This window comes from Megalopta genalis, chromosome 6 (assembly GCF_051020955.1).
Source record: "Megalopta genalis isolate 19385.01 chromosome 6, iyMegGena1_principal, whole genome shotgun sequence".
Classification (NCBI taxonomy): Eukaryota; Metazoa; Arthropoda; class Insecta; order Hymenoptera; family Halictidae; genus Megalopta; species Megalopta genalis.
In genome coordinates, this window is record NC_135018.1 from 25,234,889 (window position 1) to 25,250,802 (window position 15,914).

At 36.4% G+C, this 15,914-nt stretch overlaps 1 protein-coding gene across 3 annotated transcripts in view; it reads right to left on the reverse strand.

Moving 5' to 3' along the window:
• Window positions 1-960: 960 nt before the first annotated feature.
• The window catches only part of LOC117222242 (uncharacterized), a 153,864-nt gene continuing 138,910 nt past the window's right edge, over window positions 961-15,914 (reverse strand). For 2 of the 3 annotated variants that reach the window (XM_076523335.1, XM_076523338.1), the window contains 10 exons: window positions 14,093-14,379; window positions 12,834-13,383; window positions 11,707-11,997; window positions 11,390-11,630; window positions 10,102-10,445; window positions 9,134-9,425; window positions 7,888-8,202; window positions 5,943-6,220; window positions 4,667-5,071; window positions 961-4,014 (listed from right to left, as the gene is read on the reverse strand). In XM_076523335.1, coding sequence (XP_076379450.1) covers window positions 3,979-4,014; window positions 4,667-5,071; window positions 5,943-6,220; window positions 7,888-8,202; window positions 9,134-9,425; window positions 10,102-10,445; window positions 11,390-11,630; window positions 11,707-11,997; window positions 12,834-13,383; window positions 14,093-14,379 — 3,039 coding nt within the window. In that variant the 3' untranslated portion in view covers window positions 961-3,978. The remainder of the gene's footprint in view (window positions 4,015-4,666; window positions 5,072-5,942; window positions 6,221-7,887; window positions 8,203-9,133; window positions 9,426-10,101; window positions 10,446-11,389; window positions 11,631-11,706; window positions 11,998-12,833; window positions 13,384-14,092; window positions 14,380-15,914) is intronic. The other variant, XM_076523336.1, reaches the window with a different exon arrangement.

Consider the following 15,914-nt stretch of genomic DNA (forward strand, 5'->3'; position numbering starts at 1 on the left):
GGCCCTTCGACGAATCGGGCCTTTCGTCGCGTATGGGGACGACGCGGATCGAGCGGGACGCGTCGTGAACGTCCTGCGGAATGGTGCTGGGTGGACCGGGGGCCCCGGCGGATCGGTTTGTTTTGTGGATTAGGCTCGTTTTAGTTGCAGGCCGCGCCTCGCGCCGCGACGAATCGAGAAACGTAGCCTGGCGCACGTCCCCGGTTTTTGTTCAAGCGAGAATCAAGTTGTCCCCGTTCCTGCGGAGTCGCCTGTTGTTCCTCTATCTTCTATCGGAGGCTACAACGTTTCTTCCCGACGGCACCGGTGTTGTGCGGTAAACGACTGTTCTGCACTCCTATGCGGGACAAAATGATTGGACACTTCACTCGTTTGTGTATCTTGTTTAATGAGCCCACTTCTCCTGTAACAGATCCGGGCGAATTTTATTTCAAGCAATTCATTTCGAAACGCTGTTTACGATGGTGTTATTTAAAAATCAGTGAATACAATAAATTCTTCTTAATTTTCTTTCAGCTTGTGAACAAAAATGGATAATTTGGGAGGAGGACGATACGATTGTTCGGGCCTTGCACTCCGTTTATATAATTGTAATCGTATCTCCTCTTCCCAAATTGTCCATTCTTGACCACATAATTTGTCCATATAATTCGTCCAATATAATTTGACCATATAATTTGTCCAATTGTTCATATAATTTGATTTTTTAAAAAATCCTCTTGGATAGAGTTTATCACTGAAAAACATAACGATTGAAATAACAGTTCCTGTAAACACATGTAATAATTTGAGGTGAATAAAATGTGGAAAAGGATGAATTTGATCTGCTTAAGAATAAATTCGATTTCCAGAAGGAGACAAATATAATTTCCAAGAATTCGAACTTGGACAAACTAGTGGTATTAGACGTTTTATACAGACATTAATTTTCTAACGCACAGAAAATAAACAACACGAGCGTTTATATTATTCATTTTTATTAAAATTACGCTGAAGTATACAGGCTCTAAGTATACAAAAATTACAATAGCATTAAGTAGAAGAGGTTCTCGAGGAGACAATATGTACAACAGAATATATTTATAAGTGTATCGTATATAAATATATATTTATATATCTATATATTTCATTTCGTATATATATATACATATTTATGATTACGCACAGATATTAATTTTACATTCGTACATATATAAGATATCGTATTTTATACATGCACATATATAAATATTAATATCCGCGCATACATCTATATGCGTGTAGAAAGAACAATTTCATTTGGACGTGGATAGGACAAGTTAGTAATTGTGATACAAGGTACGAGCATCGTCGTTTTCGTTTCTATTCACTTTTGGTTAAACGCGATCTTACGAGAATTAATAATAATAAAAAGTAATGTCGTTAATAATACACCTGTCCTCCGTATTGCATCCGCTTACGCTACCTATTGAGCTAACAAAAAGAGTTAAATGCACTTGTGCGTGCTTTTATGCAACACGTCCTGCTCGCTCTTCCTCGAGTCTGATACAGCGACGTTGCCGCGACTTCGTCTCGATTAAATAATTACACATTCGATCACATTCTGTCGTTCAATATCGAATGAGCCGTTTCCTTTCAGTGTCTGCGGTATCCGCACGTCCATTTTGCTAAATGATGAAAAGAAAATTTCAATCTTCCAGATACACGAAAAGTATTTTATTCAACCTTAAGAACCGTGGTCAATTAAAACTTCCTTTCAAATTATAATTATTAAACATCTGGGTCTTGCTTGATTAAAAACGTTAAATAAACATTCAAATTCGATTATGTGCAAATCACCGATGAGACCTTAATAAGATATTTAACGATGTCATAAATATATATATATATATATATATATATATATATATATATATATATATATATAAACAAACGTTATAGATATCCTGACACGAAAGGAAATTACAAGATACAGAATGTTGTAAATTTCTAAACGTAAATCGTGTTTTGCTGAATTTTCTATAAGTCTGCGGTATTCTGGACCAGAATTTTTGGTGGATGCGTCTACGACATCATAACCCGATTTACATCTAAAAATAGATATTTCATAGGACTCGCGATCGAATGGAAGCACGACGATCCATTGAATCGTCACGCCGCGCCACGCCGCCGCGTCGCGACGCACAAACTTCTCCCGACGAAGCCGGGCAACATGACGAGACCCGTCAGAGAATAGACTAAACAAACAAACAACAACAACAATAATAATAATGTCCGGTTCCGCGATCGATCGCGCGCGACCGTCGAATCCGCGACGATCGGCGTCGTTCACAACTTATGACACTGGATTTCAGTCACGCTTCGATTCGCTCGATGGTCGGCCGGAATCTCGAAACGTTTGCTCGAAATTCGATTACGCACTTTTTGACCGTTTTCGGGTCAACACACGCGAGCAAAGGAGGTCGATAATCTGCTGATTGCTTTGCTTTTATGAGAAATGTGAATAGGTGACATTCGAAAGAGTAAATGGTATTCAAAGAATTTAAGAACATTGTTATATTGTCTCCAACCTATTAAAATAATTAGAAAAGAAAATACATCTCTATTTAACAGTTTGTTACAATTAAAGTAAGAAATTTTTATTTTGTATAGACATCTGTCAGCTATATCCTAATTGTTTTGCGTGTATGAAAAACGTATTTGATGCAGAATTATTTCAGCTTAAGTTTCTTTAATCGATCACGTTCAAGTACTATGTATTATACTGACTCGTTTCAAAGGAAAATTTCTTAGTACATAATATCTCCGTTATTTTGGCAAAATTATTTTAATATATATTGCATAATATTTATAACTTGTACAACTAAGGAATATTGATTATTTCGTATTCGCATCATTTAAGAATACTTGCTGCAGATTTTCGTTAACAAGAAATAATATTGTGAGAATATGATATTTGTTCAGAATAAAAGAAAAGTATTTTTAAAGTAGGAATTCTTTTCTCACCTACACTTTTAAAAGCGTGTAGTTAATGACTGGACGCAAAATAAAAATTCTCTACATTAATTGCAAGATACAGAAGTGACGTAAACATTCCATGATTTCTTTAATTATTTCATTGAGTGAAAACTAACGCAACACAGTATTTTTAATTCTGTAAGTGTTTCTACCGTGTGTTGCATTTGATGTACTCGTGTCTGTCATAAATAAACAAAATCCACAGTCTATCAATGGCCCTCCAATGTTAGAGAACATTTTCCCTAGGTTTGCATTACTAGGACCGGTGAGTTCTAATTGTTCCATGTACTTCCGTGGTAATGGAAAATGTTCGACCAACGTTGCGAGTGTTCCGATACCGACAAATGAAACGTGATAACGATATTCGGAAAGGCGAGAGCTTTCCTTTCATTGGTTGTATTTTGGCACGGGGGTAAATAACGCGCGCGTCTCTTTGAGTTTGAGCTTCTTCACGTTTAATCGAACTCGACTAATAATCCCGTCGACGGTAAAGAAAGTGCGCCCTCTTCCTATAATAAATGTCGATGAACGAATAATGCTTAAATAAATAATGGAAAGCGCTTCTCACAATTTTTTGTTTCGTTTTTCAAATGATTTTCCAGATCCCTCGATTATCCTGAAAACTGTCGATTTATCGAGAACATTTTCGTACGAAACTTCTCTTTCAATAAATATTCTTTAAATTTAATAAAAGCGAACGAAATGAAAAGCTTCTTACTGAAAATATTTTTGAACGTTTTGCCGTTTACTCCCCCCCCCCCCTTTTTGATCCCGTTCTATCGACCAACAGCGTTCAAGATAAGTGGATTTTCACAATTTCCTCCGTCAGGCGACTCGATTTCCGATATTCTCTACGTCCGTTTGGCAGCGACGAATTTTCATTGAACGGTTTCGCGAACCTATGGAGATTACCGTCCAGCGGTTTCGTCCACGGCTAGTATCCGTCGACCGAATACTCTATTTCTCAAGAATCCTTGATGCCTAGAGGGAGTCAAAGTTTGATTCCCGATCGCTGGCCTGTGGACATTCAACGAAAATTATTAATACAAGAAAATTGTGTTTAAGAATTAGTTAATTATTCAAAAATCAATTTTTCTGACCAAGAAAGGACAATTTTATTTTAAATGTCAGAGGTCCTTTAATTTTTCACATTTTCTCGAAGATTTATTTCATTCCAGCGTAAACGATGTAACCTTAAGAATATTATTCATTTTATGTATCCACTTAAAAAGATCCTTATTACCAATGCTAAACCTTATTTAAAATGTTATTTTTTTTTAAAAAAAGATGGAGGTTACACTAACCACTATCACGGAAATAGTTTTAACAATAATTGTTAATTTTAACATTATTTAATTAAGAAATCGAAAGGTTTTATGGCACATTTTGTTTTTTACTAGATTATATTTTTTACTCTTTTCTCTTTAAATAAATTTTATATTTATTCTTTGAGACTAATGCAAACGCTTTCTTTAATTAATCACAAAATGATATCGAATATAAATTTTTCATTGCTATTTAAGACATTAGTAAAAAAAAAAAAAAACAGGATGGCTTTGTGGACATTTCGTGCATTGTATTGCCAATAATTTGTATACAAGAATACTCCCATAAAGGCAGAAAGGTATTCGGAATAGAACAGTGTGTACATATTTCGTTGTCCACTCACCCTATCCGGGTTATAAAGAGGCGGATGCTGCGCCGGAAGTCTCAGCGTGCTTCCCAGATCCCTCTCAGCCATTGTGTGCCCCTCACTGGCACTGTCCCGGGTGTCTCTGTTGTCTCTGTTATCCTTGATACTGCTCCTCCGAGCGTCAGCGACTTTGGTCGGCGGTTGGATCGTTGTCTCTCCGCAAGACCTAGCCAGAGTAGAACCGGCCTCCCCTAAATCGAGTCTCAGCAACTTCGTGGGCGCCTGGATGGTTGTCTCTCCGCAGGAGCGAGGCAGAGTCGACCCGAGATCACCTGGATCAGTCGTTCGTAGAACCTTGGTCGCCGTTTCCACTGTGGTCTCGCCGCATGATCGAGCTAACGTCGAGTCAGCGTCCATTATTCGAGTCACCGTTGCAGAGACCTGGATTTGAAAACAAAACGATTAAACGTAAAAATAACACAAATTATTTCGAATAATTTAGCAAAATGTTTGGGGACTATTTTGCATTACTTCGCAAAAACGACCAACATAGCATTCGCTCGAATTTACAGCGACTTCCGTTAGGTTATACAACTATGCCCAAAGAAATACATTTATCGAATAATTTCGTTATGGATGCATTTAAAAATCTGGTACTCGTGATTTTAACAATTTATTTATCGGAAGCTTATCGACAAGCTTTTAAAAATGAACTGTGCCTAAGAGAAGATCAATAATTTATTTTTAAATAATAATTTCAAAAAAAGTTGTTACGTTGTTCTAATCTAAGTAATGTGCTGGATCGTAGAGGAGATTATTGCAGCTTTTGAACAAATTTTTCAGAATTTCTTAACCCTTGATCTTCGATTTTACAAGAGCCGTTAGGAAACTCCGATAGGTAAAGTGTTTACGGGTCTTGTAGTTTCAGTGTTAAAGATTGTATTAATGATCACGAATAATCGTACAACATTATTCGACTTAATTTTATTCAGTTTGACAGTTATAATTTGTTCACGAAACAATTCTATATATCCCGCAAAATGATGGAAAGTTTACAAAAAATTTGGCTAAATGCAGACAAATAAGCAAATTCTCAGTCATTCTCTCCTTCAGAATTTAAAGTTTAGTTGACGATCTATTTGCCTAATCATGTAGAAAATAGTGTATAAATACTATATAAAATAATATAACTAATACTATAAATAATACTAATTACTGAGTTTGTAGCAAAAAAAGAAGAAACGATATTGTTCGTTTGTGATAAAAAAAGAATTAGATACCTTTTATACTCATCGACATTATGAAAGCTTACCTGGAAACCAGCGCTGACGAGGGCGCCAGTTGGTGTTGCCGGAGTTCTGATGACCTGCACATCGGCCTCCTTGCAGTCTTTCATGCTGGTTATACTTTGTTTTCTGTTTCCGGTATTGTGCGTGCCGTTGTCGAGGTAACTGAGCAGTTTGTGCTCCTCTGTTGAGAACGTGCTCATTCCAGACTTGTAATTTTGTGGAGATTGGGGCGCTGATCTGTATTTAGCACGGGGAATCATCACAGTGAGTGAACGATCTCGTTGTTCGTCGTTTACTGGCACTGTAACCAATCGAAAAACAAAGTTAGTTAATTGTAGACATTTAGCTTAACGGAGGAGGCTCGAGTAATTCGCTGGAAAAATGTTTTTAATCATGACTCAATGAATCTATCTGAAACTTTTTATTACAATTTTGTTTATATTGACCTCGGCTTCGCATTTTAACATTATATTCTCGTCGTACAATAGCATCGATTTGTTTAATGGAAAGAAGAATAAATGATATTTGTCCATCGTATAGAGAGAAACTTTCTTAAAGGGATTAATTATTCATTCTTCACCACTGAGAATATCACGAAATTCCTTTCCAAAACATTATTTTTCGTCAATTTTCACGTAATTCCGCAAAAGGGGCAAACAAAATTTTTAACTTCAGTAATGAACTAGCTAAAACATACGCAAATTTGTAATTTAAAACTGATGTTAGCCGAGTTCCATATAACATTAAAATGTCGCTTAAATATTTAAATACAGAAGTTTCTTTTAGAAACGGATATTTAAATATTTTTGTAGCCAAACACAAAAGAAAACATTGACTGTAAAATACAATGGGGTGTTCCACATCGAACGAATGAAGTAGTGAACAAATTAAAGTGCCACTACGAACGAGGGAAATATTATAATTTATAATTTCTTAAATTTGTAAACTATAAATTTGTAGTATGTACATTTGCATGTTCTTATATTTTTTCTATTTCACATTAAATTTATGTGAATTCATTTATTTATGTGAAATCATTGTATTCGATAATAAGTGTGCGGTATATTTGGTAATATTTGGTAATAATATACAGGATGTTCCACAATTATTTTTACAGCCTTTCGGCTGAGGGGCCCACGCCGTCACACTTAAATTACTTACTATTTCGGGTCCGAAAAATTAGTAAATATTCTTCAGACGTTCTAAAGTAAAGGTGAACAGCGTTTTTCTTAAAAATATCACTGTTACGTAGTAAAAAAAATCCGGAAAGTTCTCGCTTCGTGATTTGTTCAATACTTCGAACGCGGCTCGCGTCCGTCCCGACCATCCGTCAAAGCCTCGTGCTGCGGGCTCTCGGAACTTCGCGCCGTCACCTCTCATTGGTCAGTGTTTTCCGTTAATAACTCGTAAACAAAGCCGCAGATTGCATTTTCGCAAAGGAAAAAGTTACTTCAAATGACCTCAGCTACCCCTCATTTTCAGCTGTTAAAATAATTGTGGAACACCCTGTATACATGGTCATTCACTTAAATTGAACATCTAAGTTATTTCCGTTACTGCGAAAGATATAAAAAAATGTCAAAGCGATATTTAAATAATTTCGAAGTGTGCATCTGCCGAAAAATGAAAAACGCAGGAAAAATCGAATATTTATAAAAGTTAAGAATTCAAATTGCTGCTGCAGAATGGTATGCAGCAAAGCAAGGAACGATACGTAATGGCACGTCGAGCATTACAATATTATGATTCTCTTCTGATCTTATTTTTATTGGCCTCGAAATATTTTAATCATCTCGAAATTTGAGAATATATTTTTGTTTTCACTAAAATTACAATTTAAATACCTAATGGTCACTACTTTTTACGCACCACGAGTATATAAAACCACTTCTCCATGACGAGTATACTCGTCAAACACAGCTAACTGGTTACATAGAAACGAAAACAAAAAATAATCGTTAAACGAACCTGAAGCAGAAACCATAGTGGCTTTTCTCGGCGGCTGCCGAGGTTTTCCGGTGATCTTGCGAGCCGGTCGCTTGGTCGGCGGCAAGGGTGCTATCATCTGCGGCGGAGGCGGCAGAACGTGCGGCACATGATGGGGAATCGCCAGATCCGTGGCACTGCCTTCGCTGCTGGTGTCACCGCCTGTTCCAGGAATCATAGCTCTTCTGTCGCCGGCCTGCCGTTTTCGGCTGGGGTGACGGAAACACGCCATACCCACGCACACCGCCAGAAGACCCAGCAATATTGCCCCGGTCGTAACCAGAGCTATCAGTAGCACTGGAACAAGATTTATGCCCTTGTGAATTGATGCTCTCGAAGCCTGCGCTCGTATCCCTGGCGAACACCGTACAAGTTACGATTTGGGTGGAGCAGGGAGGGGGCACTGTTACGGTAATTAATTTCTTTAACTTTCTGTCTGCTATGTGGAACATCTGTAAGATGATTTGAGCGTCGACAACGTGTGTCAACGAAATTTTTACTGCTGTCTCTCTAGATGGAACTACGGGGGTCGGTCTGGTATTTTTTGCAGTCGCGTGGATTCTTAAAGGAGTGTGGCGGGAATATCTCCAAATATAAATTAGGGAAATATAGATTTGTTCTGATTTTTGATAAATAGACTGCGGATCTTCCTGCAAAATAGAAACTTCCTCAGTACATTTTTTTTCTTTTAAATAAAAATATATTTCTTTTGTTCGTCATTCTAATAATAAATTAAGACAATTTTAGGACCGTAGATATAATGTCTTTAGAGTTTGATAATCACACTGGCCATTTTTTATTATAAATGCATAAGAAACGCAATCTAATAATGAATTAACTGGAGGGATCCATTTAGGACAAATGTCGAAACGTTACTATCTAAAGAAATTATGGCCATAATTGGAGAAAGAGTAATGTGATTAATAATTATATGTTTCAACTAATGTGAAGCTGTGTTCATGGTTAACGATTGCAACTACGAAGTAATCAAGTAATTATAATTAACGAATATATGGTGTAATCAGTGCAAATTGAATCAATACAGGTGGTCAACTCAATTATCATTATACACAATATAATTAGATTGCAAAAATAAAATAGAAAATGTATTAGACATTGTAAATTTATATGTTTGCGGCACGAAAATGCATAAAGATCCGCAAGCTAATTATTACATACCATAATTTGAGTATTTAAGAGATATGTAAGAGATGAGTACTACACTCACCTTTGAGATTTACTTGGCAGCGTTGACCACTGTGCCATGGGAAGCACTCGCAGACTTCTTGTCCATTGGTGTTCGTGACACAGTGTCCCTTATTATTACAGCTAGGGCAGCCTAATGGGGCCTGAGAGCACAAACGTCCAGGATAGGCTGGATTTTCAGACAGATCAGCCCAGCCCTCCCTGCAGGAACATTGATAGGAACCTCGTAAGTTGAAGCAAGCCGCGTTTGGTGAACAGTCATGGTGAGGACCTCCTTCCTCTGTTATGCATTCGTCGAAATCGATTGCATCAATCTGAAATGTTATTAATTTCATAAAACTCGAAACGAATCTTAAAGATACCATTGCATCGATTCATTATATCAAAGATACAATTACGACATTTTAACTACGGAAATTGTTAGTGCTTCAAGATCTCCAAAATGCATACAATTTTGTTCATTGATAACAAAATATCTTTGGTGAATATCATTTCGAAACTTGCATGAGGAAAATATGCATTCTTACTGTGAACATAATTAATATTTCGAAGAGAGAGAGACCATGAAATACAATATAAAGTATTCATTGGTAGCAATATATTTCTGTAAATATCATTTCGAAAAAATGAATGTTATATTCCTTATTTATTTAAGGTCATAATATTACTGTGATATTTAAGAACTTTTTCACTTCTACATTCAGTAAAATCAATTAACTATAAGACTGATAACAAACGTGTCGATCTTTGTCTCACATTAACAATTAATATTATTTTATATTATAATAAAAAATATTTTCAATTTTGTAGATGTTTAATGAAATTGGTAAGATTTAATGAAATTTCATCCTTCCTGTAGTTCTCAATTTCTTCGATTCGAGAATGATAATAATAATTGAGAAACAAATGATTAATTTCAGTGTTAAGACTATGTTTTCTGTGTTAATTCTTTGATTAAGTGTTAAAATATATGTATAAACGAACGCTGACCATCTCGAGATTCTTCGACGCATAGACCTCGGTGCCTCCCAAGCTGTAATTGCTTCCGATCAAGTATTTCTGAAGAACTTCTTTTAATCTTGTCTCATTGGCGTTGTCGCTGAGCTGAACGTGGAATTCAACTTTCGTTGGATCAGGCGTGAAACCGGCTATCTTCAAGCCCCTGTAAATATCTCTCAGATCGCTCTGCATCAGAGTCCTATCTAATGCATCCTTAGTCGGACCTAACAGTCTTTTGTAAGTTGGTGATGTCGTGTCGTTCATCTTGAATTCGTAATTCACCGGTTCGTGCCCGATGCGGTCTAGGCCAACTCGTAGGGTGTAGGTGTAGGTTGCTAAAAGCAATGATAAATAGCAAAATATTAAACAGCGAAATATATTTAATTTTTAACGTTTATGTTTGACATTGCTAGATATTGCTCAGGTAATCATGAAAAAACGATCGTCAACATTCAATTATCTTTTTCTTGACGAAAATAAGTTTACACTTCATTGGTTTTTTTTAGTTCGCGATAACTGCGGATCCATAGGCAAAATAAAGGTTGCTAGTTCAATCGTCCAATTATTTCAACTTTTTCACTATTTTAAATTGTATCTACTCATACATGCATAAAATCCGCAGTGATAATTAGACTGTGAATCTTTATGAGCAAAATAAAAATTATCTGCACCAATTGCTAAACTCGGAGCCAAGCACGTTATTTTTTTCCTCAAGAATTTTAATAAGTTCAAGTTAATATATCAACGTTCTTGGTTACTGTTAATCTTCTCACTGTTTGAAATTACACCTACTCATTTCTGCGGTGTTTTGTGCTACCGCAGCAAATAGAAATTTCCAAGAAAATTCTAAAATATATCCAATATCCTAATACACAGGTGCATTTTATACTGAATTTACCGATGCCTGGAATGGAAATAGACTTTTATTGAATTTGAGTTTCTTGAAATATTTCTATAACAATACGAAGTATCGCAATCGAACGATTGGAATACTCGTCGTCGAGATAGATGATGCTCAAAGATCAAACTGTCAATTCTTTTCTAAAAGTACGCAATGCAGTAAATTCTCCTTAATTGACGCTACGATTGTGCACAAAAATGGGCAATTTGAGAAAAGAAGATACGATTATTCGAGCCTTACAGCTCGTGTTTATAGTTGTTGACATTCGGCGACTATAAAAACGAGCCGCAAGGCTCGAATAATCGTATCTCCTCTTCTCAAATTGTCCATTTTCGCGTGCAAGCTGAGCGTCAATTAGGGAGAATTTACTGTACTCACGTTTGCAGGGCCGATCAGGGAACATTCTGGCGAATCCAGGTCGACAGATACATCTCATCTCGCCCTCAACTTCTGCACAAATCTCAGCTCTGGAAGCCCTACACTCGGGTGTGCACTGATTAGTAACAGGTTGGAAAGACACCACAGGTGCTCCAAGAACACCGCCAGCCAGGACTTGGTGAATCTCGTTCCCGGTCGGGTCTTGTTCGTCCCTCGAAATGTCACCGTACTCAGCCTCGACCTGCAGAAACAGTTCAATTGAACATCAGAATTTCCAAAAATATTGAAACTCTAGTTGAAATTGAAAGACGTCTTACATTTACCTCTTCTGCCCCAGGCGCTGGTGGCTTCTGGTCGCTCATCACTACGAAGATGGAATCGTTGTCTACCACGTTCTCATATGTCGACGGTATTCTGGTCACGATCGACTGCAGAATCGTCGACGTTATCGTCGATATCACACTCGTCGGACGTAGCAAGGTCTCGGTCACAGTTTCGACTGTGGTCGATGTTAGTGTATGCGTGATAAGCAGAGTTCTGGTTGTCGGCGGAGAACCCAGAACCGAGGTTTCGATTCTTGTCACCGTCGACGTTTGGAACCTCGTCACCTGTGCGTCGAGAAAACGTGGGGTTATATATATGAAGGTGCTCGAAATTGAATCAAATACTATGAGAGTAATCTCACCTTTTGAAAATAAAATAAAAGGAAGAATTCATTGCAACAAATGTCACTAAAAGTAAGAGCGGGTCTCAAAAATTCAGACCAGCTAATTTTTATTAGAAAACGAGCGAGGACGGATCAACTTATTTAATAATTTTCTGCGGATACCTCCTTATGTTCTCAACAATACTAAAGTAAAGAATTTGATATGAATTATTTACTTTGTTATTTTGCTAAATTAAAGAGTCCCATTAACAGTACTATACGTATTCTGCTATTCCAAGATATGTAGCTAAATCAGACTTGAATAATAACTATAAATGATTGTAACTTCAAACTTTGATTATAGGACAAACGACGCTGTTGGAGAAAATTTTGTATCCTCGTATAAGAATATAAAGAAATGAGATTTTCGCGAAAAATCGTAAGTCGTAAAAAAGTGAAATTAATATTTTTACTAATAAGTGAAAACTAGAATAAATTTATATAATAATAACTAAAGTATAGATATTCATTCAACACTTATTTCCGCAATAAAGGTTAAAAAAATATATATATATATTATATATATTCAATATATAATAATTATAATATATAATATATATTATATATATTCAACTTTTTATTCAACTTATTATGAATATTCAACATTTTTAATCATTTAAAACAACAGAAACAGATGAGTTTGGCGTCAAATACTACAGAAGAAAATTAATGCCATCCAGTAGTTTGTAGTCATACTAATTTTGTTATTCGTAATAAAAACTTGAGGACACCACTCACCTCTTTCGGCTTCATCTGCATGGTCGTAGTGGTACCGTTAACAGCTTTGCGCGTCGAACTGGTTGCAATGTCCTTCGTCATTTTAATCACCGGCACGATCTTTCCTTGATGTTTGTCCGGCAACATGCTTGTTACCTTCGTTATCGAACTGTCAACCCTGGTCACCACACTAGGTAATTCATTGATGGTCGTCTCGTTCTTTCGTTTGACTTCCGTTGCTTGCGGAGTAGCCACCTTCGTGCTCTCGTCCTTCTTCATCGTCGACCGTTCATCCTTCTTTTGACTCGCGGTGGTCGAAGGAGTCAAAGATTCGGTCGGTTCCACTCTGCTCGATGGCAAAACATTCTCGTGACTGGATTCCAAAAATACCGGGTGCTCGGGTCGCTTCACAGGATTTCGGGGTATATCGAACGTGTACGACTTGGTCGGCTCGACGTCTCGACTGCTAGACGACGATCTGCTTGGTTGAATGTGGTCCACTTGCAGAGGTTTTAGCTTTGTTGGAATCACTTGGTTCGTCGACACCATCGGCGTTGGTTGTATAGATATTCTGAAAATGATTTCAGTTGATAATTAATATTTTGATGATCCAGTGGGAAGGTTGTAAAACAAAGTTAAATACAGATTTGCCATTTCTTGAACGGCTCATCGAATAATAATTCAATTATACGCCGTATATTAACGTTATAATGGCGTTATGCGACGTCACATTGACGTATCATAAATAGAACTACTATTTCTATTACGAATTAAGGATATTATTATTTTTTTTAGCGAGATATAATAACCATTATATATTTGTTTTGAGTTTCCTAAAAATTTCATGTAACTCTGTATCAGATTAATTTTTAGGTCGTGAATGAATTTTTTATCAACAAAAAATTGTTGAATTCAAATAAAGATTTCGTTCAATTCAAAAAATAAGCCTGTTCGGCTATAGTGTAATTATATAACTATATGTATATTGAAAATGTCGTATACTTTTGTTATTCAAACTTAATTACGCCTGTTCGGTTATAGCGTAATTATGTGACTATATATTGAAAATAGTGTATACTTTTATTATTGATTATACGATAAGTATGTTAATATATTAGAATCATAATAATACCAAAAATATGGAATACGTATTCTTTTTCATATTTCTTTAGATATGATTGTAATTTTGTTTACATATTCTTATGGAGGCTAAATTAACGTGGAATGTATCGTTGCACTGGTATTGTTAGATGAATTGAAAATGGATATCATTTTAGTACCTGGACACAGGCTTGGTGTCAAACGGCCGAACAGTGTAGATGCTAACATGCTCTGTCATCCTGGTCTCAGCCGGCCTGAGAATCTCAGGAACGTCAACGACCACTGGAAGATCAACAGTTCCATGTATGATTGGTATTTTCGACTCGATATCGTGGATGACTGGTATGTGGGAGGTTGCAACGGCAGTAGCGATTTGTATCGAACCAGACACTGCGACTGCTGGCCTAATTGTTGCTATTTCGAGAGGTCTGGTAGTTTGCGTCGCTGGCGGTGGTGGTACCATGTCCTGGTAAGCAAAGCAAACAACGAATCAGTGTCCATTGAACTTCAACAAAGTAACAAATTCACAAAGTCCGTTCAGTTTGATTGTGTTCAATTCAATTTGAACATAATTTCAATCGAATATGATGTCCTGCATTAGTTTCGATTCGAGTTATTCCTAGGTGATCACAAAATTATCATGTGAAATTAGAAAATCGTCTTTCTGGTACATCCATTAAATTCGCCATAAGCAGTCTAATGCTACAATGACGAATCTGGAGAACTGTAATAACTAGACTGCGGATTTGACGCATTTATAACAAAGTTGAGTATGTAAAATACAGAACGGTGAAAAGATCTAAAGACTCTAAGAACACTCTTACGTTTTTTAAAATGTAAAAACACCTTGACTGCCACGTCACTCATATACAGGGTGGGGCATTTTAAACAGGTCACCTGAATAACTCGCTTGTTTTTAAAGATAGGAGAAAATGCATTAGACCAAACTTACTTGGTATCAGGGGGCTCATATATATATAATCTGGTATTACCAATTTTTCTGTAGGTGAAGGTCAATTCTGTTTTTTTAAATGAAACAGTAAGTTTTTTTACTTACATCCTGATAGAGTGTTTCGAGGCGAATACAATGAACTATTATGAAGGTCATTCATGGTCACCCAAAGTCAACTGCAAGAGAAAATAAATTGTCTCAGAGTACTTTTCGAATACTTGTGTATCACGTGTGTGAATTACGTGACACGGGTCACAAAAGATAAACAAAAATTCAATCACATTGTATGCTTATCTGTATCCTCAAACATTATTGGTAATTTTAAATTATCTGTTTTAGAAAATAATTTGGAAAAAAATTCAGAGATTTATACATTTCAGCGAAGGATTAGAAATGTCGTAAATATTTCTGGACTTTTCGTACTAAATGTCATATGGTCATAGTGTTGTGGTCGTTGCATTGGACTTGATTTTAGCTTTTACATTATGACGATAAAAATTGCACACAAGTAAATAGATGACATTATTTTTTGATTAGATTTATAAAGAAATTTGTGTGATTATTTGCCATGTTACTGTATTTTAGCTTTGCTTTTCTGTGTCACTTTGGATGACCTTGAATGACTTTTATAATAGTTCATTGTATTCGCCTCGAAACACTCCATCAGAATGTAAGTTAAGAAACTTACTGTTCCATTTAAAAACACAGAATTGACCTTCATATCTCCTTGACGCCTCCCCCTACAGAAAAATTGGTAATACCAGATTATATGAACCCCCCGATACCAAGTAAGTTTGGTCTAATGCATTTCCTCCTATCTTCAAAAACAAGCGAGTTATTCAGATGACCTGTTTAAAATGCCCCACCCTGTATAGGTGACGGAATTACTAACACACGTTTGAAAATTAATTGGTACGCTAATCTATTATCTGTTGTAGGGTCTAGCTGCCGACGTCTGTTCGTAATTTGATTAGCATCTGTGGGTTGATGTAATTTGCTTGAATACTATAATTTTGTGAGATTTTTTTAGGATATTGGCGTGGCAGTCA